The 24,213-nt window shown below is 41.1% G+C and overlaps 1 protein-coding gene across 1 annotated transcript in view; it reads left to right on the top strand.

Moving 5' to 3' along the window:
* Positions 1-24,213, top strand: part of tanc1b (tetratricopeptide repeat, ankyrin repeat and coiled-coil containing 1b) — an 84,403-nt gene that overhangs the window by 45,859 nt on the left and 14,331 nt on the right. Inside the window, exons 6-13 of the mRNA XM_029531007.1 lie at positions 1,298-1,487; positions 3,918-4,244; positions 12,172-12,294; positions 14,038-14,319; positions 14,445-14,596; positions 19,885-20,116; positions 20,353-20,519; positions 22,243-22,850. Coding sequence (XP_029386867.1) covers positions 1,298-1,487; positions 3,918-4,244; positions 12,172-12,294; positions 14,038-14,319; positions 14,445-14,596; positions 19,885-20,116; positions 20,353-20,519; positions 22,243-22,850 — 2,081 coding nt within the window. The remainder of the gene's footprint in view (positions 1-1,297; positions 1,488-3,917; positions 4,245-12,171; positions 12,295-14,037; positions 14,320-14,444; positions 14,597-19,884; positions 20,117-20,352; positions 20,520-22,242; positions 22,851-24,213) is intronic.

Below are 24,213 nucleotides of genomic sequence, written 5' to 3'. Positions count from 1 at the left end.
GCGTGTAAGTATGTGTTTTCAGAGCTCAGAAGGGGAGGAACACATTATTGTCATCTGCCAGCAATTCTCTTTCCCTTTGTACTGCTGTTTTACAACATATCTTTAGCTCAGCATGTTGTTTTTAAATCTGCCTCAGAGTAAATTATTAAATGTCAGTAATTTGTTTGGCTTTTACTTGGCAAGAGTGATAAGCAGAAGCTCTGGGCTGCAGCCTCAGGCTGGAAGTTTCAGAGCAACATAGGAATAGGAAATGTTATGTAGTTAATACGAGCATTCCTCGGGTAGTTAATGACGCTGCCGGGCATGCAGTTTCTGTCCTATTCTGCTTTTTGTATTTCTTCAGCATTTCATTGGGCAAACATGCATGTTGAATGGGAAAGACTTTTTTGAGCTACATATTAGAAACAGACATGTGACTTTGTGAGCTGATCTAAAGCACAATTTCACAAAAGAATGTTTTAAGTAGGATAGATTTTAACAAATTCATTTTTAGTCAATACACATTTGAAGGTCATACAGTTCCAGTCACAGGAAACACTTATCCTTAAAGATTAGTCTAGTATGTGAGAAGGGCTGAATAAACAGGATGGATAAGGATGTTTTAGTTCACTGATAATGTTGAAAATGCCTTTTGAGATTTCTGTTCAGAGATTTATGGAAGGAATTGGTTTGTTTGAGTGCTGCTTCAGGGGCCAATGGATAAAAGTCCCCTGAGCAGCAAAATATCTGCAACAAAGTTGTGTTTTGAGAATGAGGATCGATTTTATTTTAGCAGTAGATTACATTGTTTAGAATGAGAATACAGATGAAAGACGGTGGGGAAACAGGACTTCTACGGTTTTCTACGGTTGTCACTTAACTCAAACAAAGATTCAGCTGCTGTGTGGTTGTCAGACAAGCTTGATGACACAAGAAAGGCGTATTGTGTCACAACAAAGTTGCGTGCACTTCTTGTGAAATCCTCTTCAGGCTAATTTAGGTCCCTTCAGATATACGACTGTGTCATTTCCACACACTGCTCGATTTACAGTGCTTATGCCCTTCAGTTTATGTGTCATGCTCACATGTGAGAGCCTTGTTTATTTGTGGGGAAATTCTTTACATTGCTTTCACATGACCCAGGTCAAATAGGCAATGAACTTTGATTGCATCAAACTTGAAATTGTCACATAGAGATGGAAGATTTTCCATCTGTTGCCAAATGATAGTTCGTATTGAGCTGAAGTGTTACACTGATATATTTGATTACTAAAGCATGTTCTAGGTGTACCTTACCTTTTTTCTTCCTTTTTTTCAGTGCTCTGTGACTAGTCAGGGTATCAGTCCCTGCTCTACACTAACCAGCAGCACAGCATCTCCCAGCACTGACAGCCCATGTTCCACGCTCAACAGCACGACCAGCCGCCCACCTCTCAGTCGATCTAGCCCCTGTGGGACCATCACCAGCCCCAGCTCCACACTTGAGAGCAAGGACAGTGGGATCATTGGTGAGAAACTACAGGTTCATTGCAGCCCGATGCAACCATGTCCTTTGGTTGGTTTGTAAATGCTTATGCTTAATGCTTATGCGCAAATGCAGATGTAGGATGCGTTCATGTTGAAGGTTTCACAATTAAAAATTTCTTTGGCTGACACGTGTGCTGGCGCAAAATGTGCTCAACATTCTTGTCAGGTCTCAAGAATTCAAACAGGGTTTTATTTGTGTGCGACACTGAATGCATTTCAATATAAACACGTTCATTTTGCTGCTAGTATCTTAAAGCTGCCTTGGGGAAAATATCTTGCGATTGTCCTGCTTTTGCATTTGAAATGATTGTCTCAAATCGTGCGGAATGATGCAAAACTAAACTACTCCATCTTGGCTGGCCCACATTACATTCAACTCACCTATGGTGTCTCTGCCAAATTGATGATAACTATGCTAGGAGAGGGAGGGAGTGTAGGCAGGCAGGTAGATAGGTAAAGTGAATCAAGACCTTAGTGAGGATTAGTAATACGCCGTCTTGGAGCAATGGCATAAAGCGCTATCTCACCAGTGGCTGCATCAGCTGTGAGAATTGACCGCTGACTATGTTAGCTCATTTATAAAATAAAATTTATTTGTATAGCACCTCTCACAAATAACAAATCTCTAAGGGCTTGTCATCACAAAATAGTAATAAATAAATACATAAATGGAAACAATTCCCTCAGGACCGAACAGGTCTTCTGTTTTCTACTGTCTTCTGACAGTTGTTAACTGGTGTGCACTTTGTTAATGTTACCTGTGTAATGTCAGCTGTTCATCATCTGTTAGTCCTATTAGGGCTGAATAGCATTTGTGGCAGACTGTATTTTTGCGCTGTTTCCGTGTGTCAGTGCGTATGGAGCAGTTCTAATGCAAGAGATCATTGTGTTGACAGTTTGACATTGTATCGTATCTCGAGTAATACCCCTGTAACACATATTCGGATTTACACAAGCTGACAGGAAGATGACGTCTATTTGTGTTTTAATCCGTTTTGACGTTTTTACTCACGAAGCCTCTATTAAAGTGTTACAGTTTTATTCTGAAAATGGAGTTTGTAGTAAAGAGTCAATACCAAACAATTGCTGTTTGATCCTGCAGTCATTTCTCCAAGAACTGTAGTTATTCAGGTAACCATTGATACAAAGATTCAAACACAGTGGAAAGCAATACATGATAAAGCTGACAGAATATTGTTAGGTACAACAAAATTTCTCGATTTGCCAGAAACAGTTTGAGTCTGTCATTCTATTGGCCTCTGAGCAATGTTATCAAGCAACTAAACCAGCTTCCACCCAGGTCCAGGCAAACAGTCGCATAGAGTATTTTAGTCTATTTCCTCGTAAAGCTACTGTGTCAAATCAAATCTGGTCCTCAACATCCCACCTTTCCACCTTAATAAGTCAGTGCAGGCAATGCAAAAGAGCAAACGCTATGTTGTGTTAACAAGTCAGATTCCAGCTTGTGATGAATGCTCCCCCCTCTATGAAGTTTGACTCTACTACGCTTTAACATTTACTAAACAGAAGGGTTTTTGCATGCGGTTTCTGTGGGAGGACCCAAAACATGCCTGTAGCAATGACCATAACCAGCTCTTCTTATGGAAAAAAAGGCAAATAATCCACGTTTAAATAAATTATTCTGTAATATTCCCCATAGGCTAAATTTAAACCAAACAAGGAATCGCTATGATGGTGGCCAATACTGCTCTGAACAGTGTCAGCGTGAAAGCTTTTAGTGAATGGCTTCATGTTTGTCCAGTTAAACAGAACGGTATTGTCCAGGATGTGATTGTTTTCTTAATATTTGTGATGATGCAATGTGCTGCAGCATTATGAAATCCGGATTAGTAACGTGTGATGCAAACACGACTGGCTGGACAGTGACTTCCAGTCTTCTGACTGCATTTACGTGTCTGTATCTTGTCTGCCTTGACTGTGCAGCTTCGGGCCTCCTCTTGGCTTTTAAGGTTGTGTTAAAGGGATGGGTTGGTCTGGGAGGAGATTAAAGGATTTGTTCTCTACATAACTATAACACCTGTTTAAACTGACACTGCAGGTAATTTAACAATTTCTACACTCTTATTGTTTCATAATCTGGAATTCATTTGCTGTTTTTTAATGTTTTGATGTTTAAACAGAACAAAAGGGCACGAAAAAACAAAAGAAATCAGAGGGTTCTGTGCACGAGTCTCTGCTCTGCAGCTTTCATTAGTGCAAGCATGGTATTGTTGTAAAGACACATCCAGATGTGGAAACTACTGATGAAAGCAATGAAGAAAATCAAGGAGTTATTTAAAGTTAAAAGCTAAATTGCAGTTTGGTAAAACAGAGCATTACTAATCATATTTGTCCTCCAAATTGCCTCCTAATCTGGACTAATTCTCTTCTGTTGGTGCATCTTCTTATAGCCACCATCACTAGTTCCTCTGAGAATGATGACCGCAGTGGCTCCAGCCTGGAGTGGAGTAAGGATGGGAGCCTGAGAGGCAGCGGGCGCCATGGCCTGGCCCAGAGCGTGCGGGCTGACACCTGTTCTCCTGTGGCCGAAGAAGACGCCAGCAGTGCCACTGCCACGCCGGCGGACACCCCGTCCAGGACAGACCAGCAGCAGTCAAACACATCAGCAGCAGCATCAGGGACACCCCAGCCTCCAATTCACTCACCCGAGGGACCCATGCCATACCAACCACAGACATCTTCATCCCTCATGATGCCGAGGCCGAACTCTGTAGCAGGTATGTTCCCCTTCTCCTTTTAAGCTATTGGCATCTGGATGTCTTCTGTGCAGCAGAGAGAACGGGACAGATCTGAATACCTTTTATTTAGCATTGTGCCAAACCTTTTACTCCAATTTTATTCCTGTAGCCTAGTAATTTGTTATGTTGACAGTCAAACAGTGCTTTTGTTTGGGTGTCTCCTTGCATTGTGTTGGCAGTCAGTCCAGTATTGTCAGGCTATGTTATAACCCATGCCTGAGGCTGACAAGTGGCGTGTCATTTCTAGTCCAAGCAAAGAAAGAAATGTGTAGACATAGAGAGAATGGGCAGTTAGCATTTGTCAGAGGACAAGTTGCGCTTTTATAGAAGAACAGGGCATCAAGGCAAAAGTTGGGGATTAGGCAGCTGTTGCGTGTTGTGCCTTGGCCTGGTCTGCCATGCCGGACCTCAGCACAAGCCAGTGTCTGGCTGCTCTGTTCTGCATTCCTGCCCCTGGAACCTCCCTGTCATGGCTCAGCTTGCCATATCCACACAGCTGTCACAGTTGTTGATATCCCTCACTGCCCCCTCTCCTTTTCCAGTCTTAGGTCTCCTTGTTGTTACTGTTCCTAAGCCATTCATTTTATATCTTCCCTTTGAATATAAACCCTTGTGGGGATGGAAAAATGCCAGTTGGGACCAAGCAACACTAAAATCAAGTCCTCATTGAATGCTGCACTTAAACTAGTTACCAGAGGTAATAGTGTTTTCAGATGTGTTTCATCTCTAAATTCACTAAGAACAGATTAGTGTGTAAATCAACTGGGCTTACCAGAAATGGTTGCCTGCAACTCTATTTGCACATGCTAGGTATCTTAGTCTAAACCCAGGAGACCACACTGCATATTACTGCTGCCGTCAGGTTGCTTCGACTAAGAGGAACATCCAGTATTTGATTATTATAGCTCTTGCAGACTGCATTTAAAAATTAATAGAAAAACAATCTTCTCTGGAAGGTGAAGATTGTGTGAGGAAAGAGGTACGCTGACAGAGCCAATATAATAAACAAATGAAAACTTTACTGAGAAGACAGCAATTTATAAATCATGCTGTATGTCACACTGCATGGTAGTTGCAAACAACACTGAGGTGAAATCTCAACAGCAGGGGCCGGGCGGATTGGGTGGAAAATATAATAGGCCCTTTTTTTGTAGTGGTCCAATTCACTGATGACAATAGTTTGAATGTGAAAATGATCTCTTCATTGTATTGATAAGAGAGGAAGATAGACTCAGGATTACACAGAGATGTAGAACAAATAGTACATTGTTAGTGCATACCCTGGCCTCAGACACGAGGTACATGTCATAGCTTATATGGGTGACTGACACACAGTGTACTGATAGTGTTGTGCTCCCCAACTGGATCCGTGCCCACATTGTTAGCATAAAGTTGTTCAAGGCGTTCTGCAGGATATGACTCTTCATCATCCATTCTCTTGTTCCATTAGTCCATAGTCCTTGTACAGCTCATCATTATTTTCCTCCTGACATGAACCTGAGCAGCAGACACACAGACATTGGCTCATTAAGCTAAACAGATTATATGTGTTGCTTCGCGCACAAGCGCCAGTGTGCGCGTATGTTCCAAGAGTTTATGGGCTGATGTCATAGTTATGCAGCTTTGCTCTCTGGGGACTTGCGAAAATCACACCTTAGATTTTATGCTGTGTGAAAAAGCCCTGGGAGAGGACATTGACGAAATGGAGAGACAAGTTCATTTATGCCTCGTACCATTCTGTTTAGGTGTCACAGTGCGCTATGGACAGTTCTCCTTTCTGTTGATGCAAAGAAAGTGGATTTGTTAAAAAAGGATGATGGGGTACATGGCGGCACAGTGATTAGCGCTTTTGCCCCACAACAAAAAGGTTGTGGGTTCGGTTCCTGGCCTGTGGTCCTTTCTGGTTAACTGCTGACTCTAAATTGTCTGTAGGTCTGAGTGTGAGCGTGAGTGTGAGTGGTTGTTGGTCTCTGCCTGTCTCTGTGTGTCGGCCCTGTGATGGACTGGCGACCTGTCCAGGGTGAACCCCGGCCTCACCCAGAGTGAGCTGGGATTGGCTTGAATTAATGAAAAAAGGATGATGATTGTAAAGAAGAGATTTCTGTAACAGGTGTTAAATGGAAGAGATGTCATTGTGCAAAGCAAACAAAAATGTATTCATCATACTGCATTCACTCTGCCTGCCAGTGTTTGGATAATTAGTCGCCCATGTTTATGCAAAATTACAAAAAATAGCTGCATGGAGAGCAAATATGAACTTACATTTAATGGCTACATATAATTAGCTTGAATATGTCAAAGCAAAAGATGACCCCCTCTCCATAAATTTCAGTCTGCATTGATGCAGAGCCGATACTGTTGTTTCTGGTTGAGGAAAGAGTTGGGTCGAAAAGCTCTAATGTTTCCAGTTATGTCACAAACCAATAGTTGTTATGGCCATGAGCGCTTAGGAATTACCAAAACAGAGACGTTGGAAGTACAAACGATTCAGTGAATTTTTTTCCCAGGGTGCCTGGGCTGACATTAAGGAATAGTGTGAAGCACTTGGGCATTTTAAAGCTGCAGCTTTTTTGAAGCTGAAAGGAGCAAGTTAAGGCTGTTGAAGGTATCAAAGGGGCACCCAAAGAGGAGCTGCCCATGGAGCTGTCACAAGTGAATGAATGGATCGATGGATGGCTATTTCTATATTTCCTGGTGCCTGTGGTCAACATTTTAATAGAGAACTATTTTGGAAATAGGCAGCAATAAAACTTTACTGTCTCAGTGTTACATCACCCGGCAGAACAGCATGTGTTATGATTTCATCCACTTCAATGAAACACGGCACTGGGCTTTTATCACTTGACTCAATGTTTGAACATCTTTGTAACCACAAGAGATAGTTAGGAGAATTATATAAAGTCCGAGTGAAGTGGATTTTGTCCATCTGTTTAATGCCAGTCAAATGGTGTATAGCTTGTCCTCTAGAATGTGAACTATGCATGTAGAGGGAATGTCGGCATATTACCGACAAGTGTCATTTGCACTGCCCCAGTGAGCACGCAAACACACACACACACACACACTCGCCCTGTGATTAGCTTCTCCTTGGGCTGTCGTGGGAACTGCATGCACTGTGGCCATTTACACCAATGTTGGCACTCAGCACCTGTCGCAGCAGAAATTCAGATTCCATAGTAAATATTTTATACATGTATAAGGAAGCTTTAAAAAGATGTTGCAGCAATGACATGGATATTTATCATCCATTTCACATCAAAATATACCTTGTCTTAAAGGTCATAGCTGACTTCATGTGTGAGAGAACCTGAAAGAAATGTAAATGGGTTCGCTTTTGTTGGCCTCTTTGTGTTTCACAAGAACCTCGCTGATAAAAATCTTTCACTTGCTCCCTCTGTATTCACTGCACTGTACTACACGTGCAATGGAATAATTTTTCCCACAGCTGCTAATAAATTGCTTTCCTAAATCTGATGTAGTTTGGGTTAATTCATTGTTTCTTCTAAGTATAGTACGACTTCAGTGACGTAGCCTTCAGCCACAGTTACCACCAAATAAATGAAACAGGATCAGGTTGAGCATTTGCAAAGAAATTACGATATTTCATTCAATTCCACTCCATTCCATATTCCATTTCACCCAACATTTTAAACTGTTAGTGTTTAATATCAATGTTGCCCTCACATTTCAGTTTTGGAAGCGTAGTTTCTTCCACAAATCTGGTTTTGTTATTGTTTCCTGCCATTCAGCATTTCAGATGTTGTACCTATGGACACATTTCACACCTTCGCCCTGCTACTATAACATTATAATAAGAATAAGAAGGTAATAAGAATTTCATTTTTGAGTCAGTCAAGTTAAGCTTTTCCAAAAAGGCTTACAGAGCCAGAGGGTTGTATTAATTATAGCCACTGGAATTTCATGATTTTGAAATCTTGGCTTGAGCTGCTTGTGGTTGTGTTACTGAGACACGAAGACTGAGTTAGGGTCACTGTGGTCTGAGTCATGGTGGTACAGTATACACTCATTGTTTGTGTGTTCTCCAAAGTCCTATGCTTGACTGGCCAAATTCGCCTTCTGTGATACCTTTGCCAGAGATAATGGATCCAAGATGTTTTGTTAGACTGCGTCCTCACCTCAGTCTCCGGAGTGTTGACAAGTAGATTCTTGGATTTGTTGTTTCTCTATTAAAACGTCATACAAGGTAAGGGGTCCAGTATTCATGAGCTTATTTCTGTGTTTTATTAGGTTAGCACAATGTGACTCAAACATTTGCAAAGGTCAGACAGTAATTTTCATAAATTACAAAATCAAGTCTTCTTGCTGTAAAAAAATGAGTTAAGACTTTTTAAATTGGTTAATGCTGTGGTCTCTTTGCTGTAGTAGAGCAGGGCGATATTTTCTCATCTGATATGCTGACGCTCATGCCTCCTCTGGTAGCTTGTAAGAGTATTGTCTGTTGTAATTTGTTCCGCCTGTTTAAGGATATGCCTGCATACTCTTAGTGTTTTGTGATGTCTTCAGGCAGCCATGGAATTCAATTCTGCCCCTGCCTTTATGTAGACATTGATCACTTTGGACCAGAGATTGAAAAGAGCGGCCGAAAGAGAATGGAACCCATTCATATCCTTGAGCTCTCTCAAAAGGTCACAGCCACATCTTTTAACATGTCCATTTCAGAGAGCTGCCGATGCCTCTCTGTCACAGTTGGAGCAAAATAAAATCACTTGCAGAGATCGATCTGCCTGAGTTTTGAAGAGCCAAGTAAAATTCTGCCCTGTGGCATTTCCGTGGGGGATCAGGAGTGGCCAAATGCTGAATCTCAGGCAATCTCAAGCAGGGTCAGTGTCCTAGCTCATTGCTCTGTGCCACAACAGAGCCAAATATCTAAAATGAATTAACAGCACACCGGTATTGGGAATTATGTAATAGCTGTTCAGCAACTATGCAGCTGTGATGTGATTAATATCCTGATTCCTCAGGTCTCTCTTTTTCCTGGTTATAACTCTTGGCTGGTCTAACAAGGTCATACCCTAGTGTCTCCCAAGTTTTGCCTGTGTAAAAAATGTACCTTAATAATAAATATATTTAATATATTTCAAATATATTTACTTAAAATATGCTTGGTGTGTCTATGTGATATGGTGAATATTAAACTGCTAAATATTAGCACGGTTTAGACATAGTAATATAGTAGCTGTCTGTATATATAGTTTACTTCAAAATGTTTTCAAGTTTAGATTATAGATGGTTGTGATTGGAGGAAGGAAAGTCTCCTGTGCATCCTGTAGTCTGAAGCAATCAAAAAAATATATATCAACCGACATTGTGAACTCCAAAATAAATAATTTCTTGGAATAAAAAATCCATCCATCCATCCATTCATCCCAGTTGATATGCAAAAAGAAAAAATCCCAGACAAAGTTCCATGACAAAGGCATAGCCATGAAGTTAGTGCTGGCAGAATGCAGGAACTGAAACTTTCTACAACATATTAATTTTCCACCTTTGATCAAGAAAGCGGCCCATTGTAGCCAGAGGATTTTTAAAGTTTCCATGGTAACGAGGAAAAATTGCATGCCACCTTATATCACTCACTGTACTCATCTTAAACTAAAGAGATTTTGACTTCACAGGTCAGAGAAAGGCAGGAGCCAACTACCTAAATTTGATGTTTTTACCACACATTTCATTACCATGTAATATTAATAATAATAATAATGCTTAAATGCAGCAACGTTGATGAAGAACAGGCAGTAGTAACTATTACAACAAGACATTTTCCCCTATTGCCCAAATGTGGTTTTATGACAGTGTTGATAAAACCTCCATCTGTGCTATAGCAGCCAACCGCGCTCTTGAAGTCTTGACTTTTGAAGACAATGGTTATGGTGATATGCTGATTTTATCCACTGGTATGTAGGAGATGTGAGCTAAGTCAGAGATATGGGGGGGGGGGCAGAGTCCGGAGATGCTAGGAGTTGAGGAGCTCAGCCCTTTTCACTGGTCTGTCATGGGAAATGCAGAACCAAAGGTTTCAAAGGGCAAACCTGCCTGAGGAAAAGGAAGAATCCCATTTTCATCAGTATACACATTTTGGCAGCTTCAAAGTCACTTCAAGGTATCACATGTCTGTTTTATCAATGAGCACTGATGTATAAGAACAGCAGGGAATCCAGCAGTTTAAAAGAATCGAAGAGGAGGCTGCAAATCCAACCTGTGGGAATCTTTGCCCTTAAAAAATTGTCAATAACAAAAGATATGATATAAGAAAAAGTAAAAAATGGTTAAGGTGGAGGATGCAATAGAATAAATTGGATTAAAGTAAGTAGGCTGTGCAGTTAAATTAGTCAAGCAGTGAAACTGAACAGTAATTTCAGTCTTTGCTCTTTGGAGAATTAAAGAAAAAGATGAGCTGTCTGTTGAGTGGCATTCAGTTTGGCTTTAGCTTTCAGAATTTTTAAAAGACCTACTGGAGGAAAAAGAGAAAGGCGTCTTTTTGTGCTCCACTGATGTCAATAGCGGGCTTTAGTGGCAATTTACTGCATAGAATAGATTTTCCGTCCATCCTCTCTCACTGTTAACCCGTCTCCTGTGCCCCTGCCTTCCAGCTGCCACCGTATCCATGTCATGGTTTTTCTCACACTTCTCTGTTATCCCTCACCCCACTCCAACCAGGATTATCGATTTATACAGCGGGACCAGCCCATTACCAACTGCAATCAACTACTGTAGACTAAATCTCTTGGATTTGTATTTTCCCATTTCACTCCCTTTTCACCAGTTGTGACTTGCGAACAAACTTTTTGCATGAGCCTATATATTATATAACATAACGTATTTTCTATACATGTATGTGTTCATGCAGCACAGACAGACATCTATTCATCTGCATAGTGAGTGCAGAGAAGGGGGGACACTCTGCATTCATTTAGAGAGCATGGATGCTCTCTCTAAATGACTGGCTGAGCACTAGAGAGGGGCAGCCAAGCCTTCAGCTCAGCAGCTAAATGCTGCCAGTGTGCCTGCATGAGAGCACTTGGGCAGATGAATTGTTTTTCGTGCCCTCTGTGAGCTCATCCACTGGGAGCACTCGCCACAGATTTAACTGGGGGTCTGCACCCTGCCTGCTTGCCTGTGCGCCTGGCCAAATATATTCCATGTTTGGGACAAGGGGAGGGCTTTGGGAATTCCTATTGTCCTTTCAGGCTCTACTGTTGAATGTAAGTAGATGTTCAGTTTAGCTTTAGGATCAGATGTATTCATGTGCTCGTGCTGTATTTCTCTGCAGAGACTCCAGCTTTATTGATTTTTCTCCTTGTTGTTAATTTAACTTTGTATTTCTGAAAACACAATCCACTGCAGTAAAAGAAAACTATGAAGGCCTTATATTATTCTAGCCGGCGCTGTATTAAGGGTAGCTTCCTCCGGTACTCTGTCAGCAAACAGGTTTTAATTAGTGAGAGATTCCAGAGAGAGGGTTAGTGACCAAGTGATGGAAGGAAGAGAAGAGTTGGTGATAGTCTCTCACAGCTGAGGCTGAGAAAGTCGAAAGAAGCAGCGTTGATTCCGCTCCTCACCACGGCCAAGAGAGCACAGATCACCATAGTGATTGTGTTGTCCAATAGCAAATAGCAGTTGAATAGGAGACCTAGTGGCAGTAATGCAGCTCTCACGTGTTTATGGACAGCACTTCAAATGTGGCCAATATGCTGCAAATTTTTGTTTGAGATGGAAATTTGGAATTGAAATTATCTATCGGTGTCCTTTCCTGAAAGGACAGAGAGCAATATAATTTCATTGCATTGTGGCTTACCTCCTCTTCATTTTTCTTCACTCAGAAGCGTGAAATGTGTGATCTTGCTGGGTCGAATACAACTAAAGCGCATCTGTCTATGTTTTCCAGCTACCAGTTCCACAAAGCTGGAAGATCTGAGCTTTCTTGATGAACAACGCAACACCCCTCTGCGGACATCCATTCGCCTACCCTGGCACAATACGGGAGGAAGGCCACCTCAGGACTCTAAAGGTGAATACAGCATGTGCGTTACTGTATGATGTAAAATGTGAAGACTAGTATGTTGAAATGGAGAGAGGTACCTTTTTCATTGTTTTAATTCTAACCCATCTGGAATACTAGATTTCCAATAAATGAAGATGATGATGAGGTTGAATTGTAGAATTTTAATTTATAGGATGCATGAATTTTCGTACACAGTTCAATCGCGTAAATATCCTCAAATTAAAGCTCACAGTCACCAATTAAACCTCATAATGCTGTAAACATGGAGTGCTATTCATACGTCACTGTCAAAACACAAGTTGAAAGAATTATGTTAGTTTTCTCCGATAGTCGTGTCTCGAATACTCTCTCTGACTGAGAAAATTTTTACAGATTGAATATTTGATGAGAACATGGATAATTTACGACATCATTAGAAACTCAAAGTATTTAACTATCTTCTGAAAATATCTACTTCCTCTTCCACACCTCCTGAAGCATGCCGTTGTTACAGCAGTATCATGTTAATTTTATATCCTTGTGGATGGTTAATAATGAGGAACCGTCCACATATGTACAGACTGGCTTTATGATGTACATACATCATCATGTATACAAAGATTATATCGCTGCTCAGTGTTATGAAAATGAACCTTTTTAGAAATGTGTTGGGGTTGTTGTTTGTTTTTTTGTTTGTTTTTTTTACTAGAATGTGGGCAAGTGACTGCAGTGGTTATGTTCTGTGCCATTAACATTAGATAACCAAAAAAAAGAAAGATTGTAATTTTTTCAAATAAGTATAAAATGACAAATGCACTTAGACATCCTTTCAAATGTGAAGCATGAAAAATTAGTAATCAATTCTTTGTCACAATAACTTACCATCCTGTATCTTTTGGAGTCCTGCCAACCACCTTCCGAAAGTAGAATGAATTATTAAATCAAATTCTCCTCATCCAAGAGGCCATTATCTTTGATTTATTTCAAGAATTTCAGTTGCCTAGGACAGTATAAAAATGACTTGGAGAGGTAAAAATGTATTTAAAACCAGTAATCCATTGTGGCGATGCAGTGATGGTAATGAGGTCTGGTACCAAAACTCCAGAGTCTCATTTGTACGTTAAAGGAAAGTAAAGCTACCAAGATATTTGATGGAGCTTGGAGAAAAAAAAAAAAACTCATGACATAGTCGAGCTGAGACAAGTGCATCAAAGTATGCTTCTTTGCTGCAGTATGAGCAATACCTTTAAAAGCTGAAATACCAGCAGCACTATTAGGAGCTGTATTGGTTGAAGTGTTGGTAGAGAGGAGGAGAGCTTAGGCCCTGAGTGAGCAAATGTGCTCAGATTAAATTAATGCTAAAAAGGACTCAACAGAATCCTCTCTCCAGCCCAGCTACATTGAGGTAGTTTTAAAGTAACATTCATTCAGGGTAAAGGAGACATTGAAACAACAACCACTCATACTCAGGCCTTCGGGAAATTAAGTTAACTAAGCATGCTTTGGACGGTGGGAAGAAACTGCAGGAAACCCATGCAAACTCCACAAAGAAAGGCTCCAGGCCCAGGAATCAAACCTGTGACCTTCTTATTGTGGGTTAACAGCACTAACCACTATGCCACCATGCTGCCCAGTGACTAGACTAGCCTTTGTCTGATTTAAAAAAAAATAAAAAAAAAGAAACAATATCAGTGACAATGCATGTTTCTCTTCATAATAACGGCACAGTAATAATTCAGGTTTGTTTCCTTTCCCCTCCGTTTTCCTCAGCCCGTTTTTCCCCCTACAAACCCGTGGACATCATGCTCAAGCCCTTGTTGTTCGAGGTGCCCAGCATCACCACAGACTCTGTGTTTGTGGGCCGAGACTGGCTCTTTCAGCAGCTGGAGGACGTCCTGAGAGCTGGCGAATCCACAGAGAGCCACGGCGCTGTCGTGGTGGGCAGTGTGGGCTATGGGAAGACAGCCATAATCTCTCGACTGGTGGCGCTGAGCTGCCATGGAGGCCGCATGCGTCAGATCGCCTCCAACAGCCCCAGTGCCTCCCCTAAAAGTGATTAATTTCAGCCTTAATTTCATAAAAAAAGAGCGAAACTACCTGATAATCTGCCCTTTTCAAAGCCAATTCTGACCATTTTTACAACCAGCCATATGATATACCTGTGCTGTTTTTGCCAGGTGGTGGGGGACCAAGCGCAGAACTTCCCCTGAGTCAACCCCCTCAGCCAACCCCACCCTCCAGTGCATCCAACACGCTGAGAACCAACAGCTGCCCGGGAACTCCTGAGCAGCAGCGTCGGGAGGTGGCCGTCAAACGTCTCGCTGCAAAGGTAAGAAAATGAAAAATCAAAGAAATCTTTATTTAGAAACTTAAAAGAGAAATGGATGGCTGGTCTGATGACAGCTGTCCCCCAAGAGACAATGCCTGCTGTAGTAAATCAGTCCCTATGTGAACAGATGCATTTGGATCTACTTTCTTCCACGGTATATATCTACCTTTCTTTTTTTTTCTGTCTTGCAGTTATGTCCCAGAGGAAACTGATGGTGGCTCGTGTTTTTTTTTTTTTTTTATATGTATATGATTTATGATTGTTTATGTAAATTTTTTGATATTCAGCCAATGAAGTATAGACAATCTTCAGCAATCTGCTAAGGGTATAAAAGAGAGCACCACCGTAGTCCGCCTTACATATCAAATTTTGTTTGGCTTTAAAAGCAGTTACTTAAAGGTACGACTCTGAAAAATGAGTTCACTTTCACTGTTCACAGCAGTATGCGCAGTGATGACTGAGTGTGTGGGAACATAGAAAACTTATTGAACTGTGGGTCTTTAGCGTAGCCTTTCAGCTCTTTAGATTGTGCATTGTGAATGTTGAAGGACGCCACATGATCCTTCTCTGCGCTGCCATGGAAACACTAACAGTACAGCCAGAATAACATCAGGGAGTCTTTTTGTTACCTCCACTGGAGAGGTTATGTCTCGATCTGGTCAATGGGGCTGACCCAGGGTGTGTTTTTTTTTTTTTTTTTCTTCCCACTTTTCATCACAGCATTTTTCAGCATATTTCACAATTTCTCAGGAAATGCTGTGTATATATATACAGAGATGAAAAATCTGACATGTTAACAGACCTAAGCTCTGTGATTTTTGCACACCCAGTTGGAGATCCAGATCAGTTTGGACTGAGGTTCTGCCCTCCTGTTTTATCAAACAGTTGCACAAAATTAGACACCAGAAACAGTGAATAGTGTCTTTTCACTATTTTCTGTACATGGTGCATCATCCAAGCACATTCATTCTTTTTTAACACTTTAAACTTTTTTGGACAGTGGACAGCAGAGAGATGACAGGAAACATGTTGAGGCTAAGCCCTCAGCCATGCCATTATTTTAAACTTATCTAAAAAGGCCTTAGCTGCTGACTGATCTATCAAGTAATTGTCAGCCAAACAAAAATTCGGTTTTATTCTGCATGACAGTCTAGGTATCTGGCTTTAAAGATGAGAAAATTCAGTTTTATTGTATATGATGGGACAGTTGTAGTAAACGCAAGCAAGTTGGACAGAATTTCTGAGATGCTTTCTTGAATTATTATCAAACTGCTCAGTGGGCTGACTGCTTGTTATCAGACCTGTCTGAAATCCTGTATGTGATGTGCTCGGGTGAGCACCGGTTTAATAATTATTATCTCTGCACCTTGTGATGCTGCTTTTAGAGGCGTAACGGTGTTGTGCTTTTCTCAATCTCAATCATAATTCTTTCCCTTTTTGTATTTAACATTATAAAACCATTACAGTGGCAAAAACATATCCTCGTGTTGTTCTGGTGATGTAACAGCACCTATATCTGGCCTAGCACAACATAACTTCAGATTCTGTACAGAATCTTAAAGATAACTAAAATGTATTTGATAACTTCAACATTCCTTTATCTGCTTTAATGAGGATGGTGTGATTCAGAGAACATTTTCATCTAATTTTAATAGCCTTGGGATGGGGAATTTGTAACTGTTTTGTTCGGTTTGACAAAGCTCTCTAATGTGCTTTGCTCTAAATGTCTAAATGTTACCATCTACATCCAGGTGTCCCTCTAACTCCTTCAGGGTTTGATTCTCTTTGCATGTAAAGGATGTAGCTTTAGTGAAATGGCGTATAGGCCAACCTTTGTAGAGCTTCCCTGTGCCACCAGGACTGTCAAGGTTCATCCACCAAACAGCAGAATGTGTACCACTGAGGCTTATCTGAATGTCCCTCAAGCCAAGTTCTGTGAAAAGTGTCTCCAACATGCAGCCTGTCCCTGTGATGTCTGAGTGCTAGCAAGCCTGAACAGCTTCTGTTAAAGTCTGTTCTTATTTACCATTGAATTTAAAATTGGTCTCATAGGCACCGAAGCCATTACCTTTTATGGTTTATCACAAGTTTCGTGACACATGCCCATTTCTGGAATTGCTTCTCAACAGTAAATTCATAGTTGTGCCAGAGAGATGAAGTGCTGCAGGTGCTCTGCAGAGTGTTGCATCATCAGTAGTTGAGATTCTCATTGCTCATTGATGAGGCTGTAGTCTGCATGACTTGTACTCCGCGATAGCTGTCGCTGCGTTCTCGACTGCAGCTGCCTATCCGGAGTTGTTGTAAATATATAAACAGCAGGCAACTTTAATTTACTATATTCACTGAACATAATTTCACAGCTCCCATCTGTTGTCCTCGGTTTGTGTGATGCATAATGACCCAAGAGAGAAGCATGCCACAGTCTTTGCCTTATAACCAGCATTTTTGATGGATGTTTTTTATATTCTTTTAGGATAAACCAGCCCATCACATCTCTGTTCTTCTTCTTTGTGCACGAGATGAATCCAGGTGCCTTGGGTGCTTCGTCATCATAGCTTATGAAACAGATGGCACTAAAACCCCTGTGTAATGTAATATTGATTAATCTTTTCATAAGGATTAAGGAATCATTGACTATTGTTTTTCTTGTTTTTAGTTTTTTGGGGTATTTTGCTTAAATTTCTATGCTATCCTCTAATGCCTGTTCTTTATTATGCCAGGACAAATTTAATTGAATGGATTTAAAACTTTGAGTGCTATATTCTTTGTTTTTAGAAACTTCGTATAATTTTCTTCCTTTACTGGTAAATTTAGATTTGGCTGAACAACTTTTGACTGATTGCAGCACAGTGATTAGCGCTGTTGCCTCACAACAACAAGGTTGTGGGTTCAGTTGACTTTCTGATTGGAGTTCGGAGATTGGGTACTCTGGTTTCCTCCCACCGTGCAAAGACATGCGTGTTTGGTAGGGGTAGAAATATTTTACTATCTCACAATTCAATTCAACTAAAATTTTTTTGGCTACAATTTGATTCATACAGAATGACAAATGGAGACATTAAAGTGTCTTTTTCACATTTATTAAGTTTAAACATTTATCCATGCTTAGATGGAGGTGTTGCATAAAAGCAATATCACATATTGCTTAAGTAACAAAAATAAACGTGTCTAAAAGGGCCCTATAAAATCCACAATGACAGAATTTACATTAAAACTGAATTAATTATAAACACTGGTCAAGATTTTTTTTTTTTTCCTGGAACAAAAGGGAACGTATCTGTCGAGGGGGCTCACTAATAATGCACGCCCCCCCTGCCCATGAATAAATGAATTATTGAATAAAAGTGATGACTTGAGCATAGTGGGCATGGCTCAATTCACATTTGCGGCACCTGAACATGACGAGGTTAATTGGTAATGAGTGATGGACTGGGCTGGGCAAGGAACAGCAACCAGACCTGACCTGAATCCAGACTGGACCCCTGCAGAGAGTAGAGACTAGACCAGAGCAGACGAGACCAGATCAGACCAGACTAGACTGGACACTGGACCCCCCACCCCCAAATGAATCAGTTTTTTTTTTTTTTTTGGGCACACCCCCAATGTTTGGGTTAAATGGTGACTCTAAATTGTCTGTAGGTCTGAGTGTGAGTGATGTTGGTCTCTCTCTGTCTCTGTGTGTTGGCCCTGTGATGGACTGCTGACCTGTCCAGGGTGACCCCCACCCCTCACCCAGTGTGGGCTATGATTGCCTCCAGCACCCCATGTGACCCAGAAATTGAAAAGTGGTAGAAGATGAATGAACTTTTGACTGACTGCAACTATAACTTTGCAGAGGCAAATTTTATTTTGTTGCTTCTTATAAAGAATGCATATCTGCAGAGATTTTGTTGTGTGGTTGTACAGAGGGAAGAAATCTTTCACTGACAATTATCATTACATGGCTCTTTGTTTGCATGTACTCTTGGTTAATATCAAGATCAAGGTCAGCATCTTATTTCAGTAGTTATCAGCCAGGTTTCACCTGCTAAAACCAAACACGGGAGATGGACATGATGTCTGTCCCTGGATGAACTTTCTGTCGCAACAGACATGACCTCATGGCAGAGGATCTTATTTTATTAGAATGTGATTGTGCTTAGGGGATATATGACTTTTATTTCCTCCATTGCAAATAAAGAAAAATGTCAGGGTCAACTAATTTCAAGCAGTTGACATTAAGAAAAAATGTCAGCAGGGTTATAATTTTGGTTTTAGGCTTTTCTAGAAGCTGGTCACAGTTAATGGAGCAATAGGTTGGTAGAGCCAGCAGAGGAACAGGTCACCTGCTCTGCTGCTGCTGCCCTTGGAAGTGTGTCAGCTCCTCCAGGTTGCTATGTAATTAGAGCACTCATACCACTCAAGGGCATCTCTCTTTTTTTTCTTTCAAATCGGATCTCAAATCTTCAGAACGATGCAGAAACTTGTTCAAATACAGAAGATCCTCTTTTTAGAAGTCCACCTGGGAACAACTGTCTCCTATTTGGCTGATCTGCAGCAGCATGGGCCGACTCTATAAAGGCTCTGAGTGACTGATTGAACCTAAGACTGACACTGTTGGTGTCTTTGCTCTTTCAGAATGATTTGGTATCAACAAGCAAAGCAGTGTAGCTCGCACCTTAGCAACACATCAAATGACTTTTGAAACAAGCCTCAGCTGCTTCTCATTAAGGGCATGTCCTTTGAGCACAGGGTCAAGCTTTCCTCCCACACACACACACTGTTATGCTGATTACATAGCAGCTGACGTGTGAATGAGCTTCTAACTTTTTACATTTTCGAGTAAATTAACTTCCATTTCGTTGCTTTTGTCAAATGATATCAAGTTTTAAAACCGTAATTTTAACGGTGCAGAAAAATACATTTGAAATGGTTTGGGGCTGGCTGCTGTACAACTTGGCATCTGTCTCAGTCACAGGAAAACATGTGAAGGAGAACAGGTTCATTGGAAATTCAGCTGCATAGACAAGAGCAGAGACGCAAACAGATAAAAGCACAGAATGCCAGTAGCCCATGTCATGATCTGTTCCATGTACATTTTCAAGCCAGCTAAAGTCAGCAAAAAACCTTAGTCAACAAAATTCTCCGTCTTGTTTTGAAATGTTTGCAGTATTAGTCATTAATTGCTGAAGCCAGAGAAAAATTCCCAAGGTGTGTTGAATGACTCTTACATGTTTTTAATTCCTGTTAAATGTGAGGTCATCCTGCTTTCAGCTGTATGTCTCCCTCTCTCTCCTGTTTTTCCCTAGGTGGTGGCATATCACTACTGCCAGGCAGATAACACATACACTTGCTTGGTGCCAGAGTTTGTACACAGTATTGCAGCGCTGCTTTGCAGAGCGCACCAGCTCAGTGCTTACCGCGAGCTGCTGCTGAAAGAACCCCACCTCCAGAGCATGCTCAGTCTGCGCTCCTGTGTCCAGGACCCAATGGCTGCTTTCAGGAGGGGCGTCCTGGAGCCACTAGCCAGCCTTCGTAAAGGTAATAAGCGTCTATCAAATTTCTAATGTCACAGTTGTCAGCACATTCAGTTTATTAAAAAAAATAAATAAACAAAAAAATCTAATGTCCATATGCCAAATTGCATAATTGCCATAATTATAATGTAAATCAATTATCATTTTAATTTGCTGTGTAATAGAGACAGCATGCAAACATTAAAGGAAGGTCAAATAAGACTTGTTTATGAAAAGACTTGTCTCTGTTTATGTTTCCAGAGCGCAAGATTCCAGAGGAGGACCACATCATCTTGATAGATGGGCTGAATGAAGCAGAGTTTCATAAGCCTGACTATGGAGACACCATTGCCTCTTTTATCACCAAGATTATTGCCAAATTCCCTTCCTGGCTTAAACTGGTCATCACTGTCCGGGCCAATTTAATGGTAATAACTGAGATTGCATTGTCTCACCAGAAATATTAATTTGGATTTTGAGACGTAAAATATTTTAAATGAGACTGGTTATGTTAAGAGAGGGGGTTATAATTAGCTTTTGTTGTTGTGACCTTTATTTCTAAATTCTCTCAATATTTGGCATTTTCAAAGAATACCAGATGGGGAAAAAAAGAAAAAGACAGCCCATGAGTCGGATCAGCTGTCAGCTGTTGATATTCTCACGGACTGACATCGAGCCCCTTTGACAAGTGTGACAGTTGAGTGATTTTGCTCAACTGCTCTTCCCTGTCATACTCTCTACAGAGTAATATTTGTTCAGGTGTATCAGGAACATTCAAGAAGGAATTGAATTATTAGTGACCCGAGAATCAAAAGTGCGTGACAGGGAAGCAGAAGTCAGGCTCAAAGAATAGAGTAGCTCGGTGATACCACACCATCTGGTTAGAGAGCTGTGTTGAGGCTGAGTATTAGATGGAAAAAACAATGACAGGTTTTCTTTTGGCTAAGACAAACTACTGAGCTTGGGACAATAATGTGATAGCCGATTGATTGATTTTCAAAACTCAAGTTATGAATGCTCAGAGGCTGACTATCCAGAGGCCAAATTCAGCCCTTTTGTTTATATTGTGAAACTGTGAGCCAAAATTCAAGTTTGATTTATGGCAAAGCCCCGTGGATGTACTAAATCGGTACTGTGTAGTCAAATATATTAATCTGGATACTACTTCACGATGGGTAATGGTGTTTTTTTTGGATGTTCCAAGTGTCTACACATAAGGCAAAACTCTCCGAATGTGTCCGTGAATGTGGGTGAACTCCTAAACTGCGCTTTAATTGAACTCATTCATCAGTTTGGCATGTTACACTGTCTGAGTAACTGAAGACGGGCTTTCGATCAAAAAGGATGATCCATTAATATTGCAGTGCTGAAAAATTGTACCAAGGAAGCAACGAAATAAATATGTCTCATTTTCTCACCGCAGAACCACATTTGTGTTTGGAAATCTAATGAAAGTTTCATCCTGTTGACCTTCCCTGGTCTAAATAAGATCCTACACATATGAGGTGTAGCTAACACTTCGGCCACCTGGTGGATTAGATGTACATTTCATCGACTCTGTTTTGTTTGTGTGCGTGTGTGTGTTTGCTGTACTTGTCATGAAGAGGAAGTGATAAGTGTTATCTCTCAGAGTCAATGTTACTCTGGCCTCAGACAGCCTTGAGGAAGGGAGGATTAAGGTGCATTGATTTCTCTGGCCCCCAGGACATAGATTGAAATGTGAGCTCCAGCTCAAACCTCTGCTTACCTGCTAGCGGCTATCCCATCCATCCCCTGCCTCGTAATACTCACTCCCAGAGTCCTCTTTTTCTCATCGTCACATTTCCAACGCTAACAAGTGTCTGCTCTGGCCTGATAGCTTAATGCCAGCTTTTTCATCTACTGCTCGAAAGAGTCTGATCGTAATCACTCACAAGCAATGTTTTATTTCCAGCATGTGAAGACGAATTTTGACCATAGTTCTAGACCATAGTGGTTTTTGCGTCCAATTTATAATCCAGAGGCTGACTGGAAAATTACTTACTGTTATGTCAGACATTGACCTTTGATAGAAACCTTGTTATTTTATGGTTCTATACGATGATAAGGTAATTAAGTTGTTAACGTCTCATATGCCACAGACTAATTTGTTTTGTCCTGTTTGCTCCACAGGAGATCACCAGTCTTCTGCCCTTCTCCAAGATCTCACTGGATGACTTTTCTGACAACAAAGAGATAAGCAACGACCTCAATGCATATATCCAGTACCGTATCAATAGCAGCAAAGACATCATGAACAACATTAACCTAAACGGCAAGGCTGATCCCATCACAGTTGGCAAGCTCAGTAGCCATTTGATCTCTCGCAGCCAGGGTTCCTACCTGTATCTCAAACTCACGCTGGATCTGTTTGAGCGAGGCCACCTGGTGATCAAAAGTTCTAGCTACAAAGTGGTGCCCGTCTCACTGGCAGAGCTCTACCAGTTACAGTGCAATATGAAGTTTATGACTAATTCAGCCTTTGAGCGCTCGCTACCCATCCTCAATGTGGCACTTGCATCGCTGCACCCCATGACCGACGAACAGCTGTTTCAGGCCATCAACGCCAGCTTCATCCAAGGGGAGTTGCAATGGGAAGACTTCCAACAACGCATGGAGTTGCTCTCATGCTTCCTCATCAAACGGCGAGACAAGACGCGCATGTTCTGCCACCCCTCCTTCAGAGAGTGGCTGGTGTGGAGGGCTGACGGGGAGAGCACGGACTTCCTGTGTGACCCCAGGTCAGTCTTCTGCTTTGTAAGCAAATGCAGCAGTTCAGCTGCTCTCTCCTGAGGAATGAGCGCTTGGAATGCAAGCCCTCAAACGATCTGTAGGAAAATACAAATTAAGCCATGACGATAATTACATAGCAGTGGTCAAATTGATTTTCGAACTTTAGGAGGCTTTCTGTGTGAGAATAATATGCTAATCATAGCTGCTGTCTGGAAGGAAAATTACCATGAAGAACTTTGTTAAATGCTCTTATCAATAAATGCAGAATGACTCAGTTGTGAGTTAAGTTTGAGATGTTCCAATTGACGATGTAGTCTATTTCAATATTTTTATTTTGAAACTAGCAAACAGCAACTGCTCTACAAAGACTACTGACATACAGAGATATCTGCTGTAGAAATAAGAATAAAGTTTTCCATTCTGAATCTTAGTGGGGAAATGTATTGAGCTATAATTATTTCCATCGGGTTAGGTTTAGGGTTATTTAAAGCAACACACAACATACACTAAATATTGGCCAGAGTCAGACTTAAAGACAGAAAATGCAACAGTGTGAATACTGTTTTTCAACAGAAAAATGGTGGGGATGTTTTTCCATAAGATCATCTGAATTGCTTGTGTTTTTCAGTTTTGTGGAGGAAAGCTCATTCTGCAGAAAATTATCATTTCCAGCAGTGCCCTTCTCGCCTGATAGTCCAGCTTATCTGCCGTAGTAGTGTTACCTAAATGAAATTATGAAGGCTCCTCACCCACGTTAGAGGCTTCAGTCATTCACACTTAATAAATTAGATGATGTCACTTTGGCCTGCTGTTTTCCTCCCTGTGGCTTGTCAGTATCACCTCTGCTCACACAGTTGTGTCTGTATGTGGATCAGAGTCGAGCTTCATATTCTGGTCATTCACCGCCTTCCAACTCCGTCATTAAAAAAACAAAGGCTGGAGAGTCTGGCGGAGGAAACGCACACGCACACAAAGGCTTGCTGTACAGCCTCTTATGTTTGTGCCTGGGCACGAAAAGAGAGAATTTTAACCAGATCAAAGTGATCTGCATTCATGCATGTCCTTTTAATGAAGTTCTACATTAATTAGTGCGAGAGTGGCTGAGTGGAAAAGGAGAGGAGAACCCAGGGGTTTCACCCTCTTCCCCAGCCTTCTCCGCGACATTGGCAAGGTGGTTTTCATGACCGGAATAAACAAGTACTTTCAGTGCAAGTGATGCATGATGAACACAAGATGCACCAGTGGGGTTACTTGACAAAACATCACTAACCTTAGTTAATCATTTAGCTGCAAATCATGTGGGGCGTCTTTACATTTTCTGAATATTCATATACACAGCTAAGAATTCACACACTTCTCTTGGTTGTTTGT

Source organism: Echeneis naucrates, chromosome 21 (assembly GCF_900963305.1).
Source record: "Echeneis naucrates chromosome 21, fEcheNa1.1, whole genome shotgun sequence".
Classification (NCBI taxonomy): Eukaryota; Metazoa; Chordata; class Actinopteri; order Carangiformes; family Echeneidae; genus Echeneis; species Echeneis naucrates.
The sequence above is the reverse complement of the archived record's forward strand: the minus strand, read 5'-3'. Positions and strand labels throughout refer to the sequence as shown.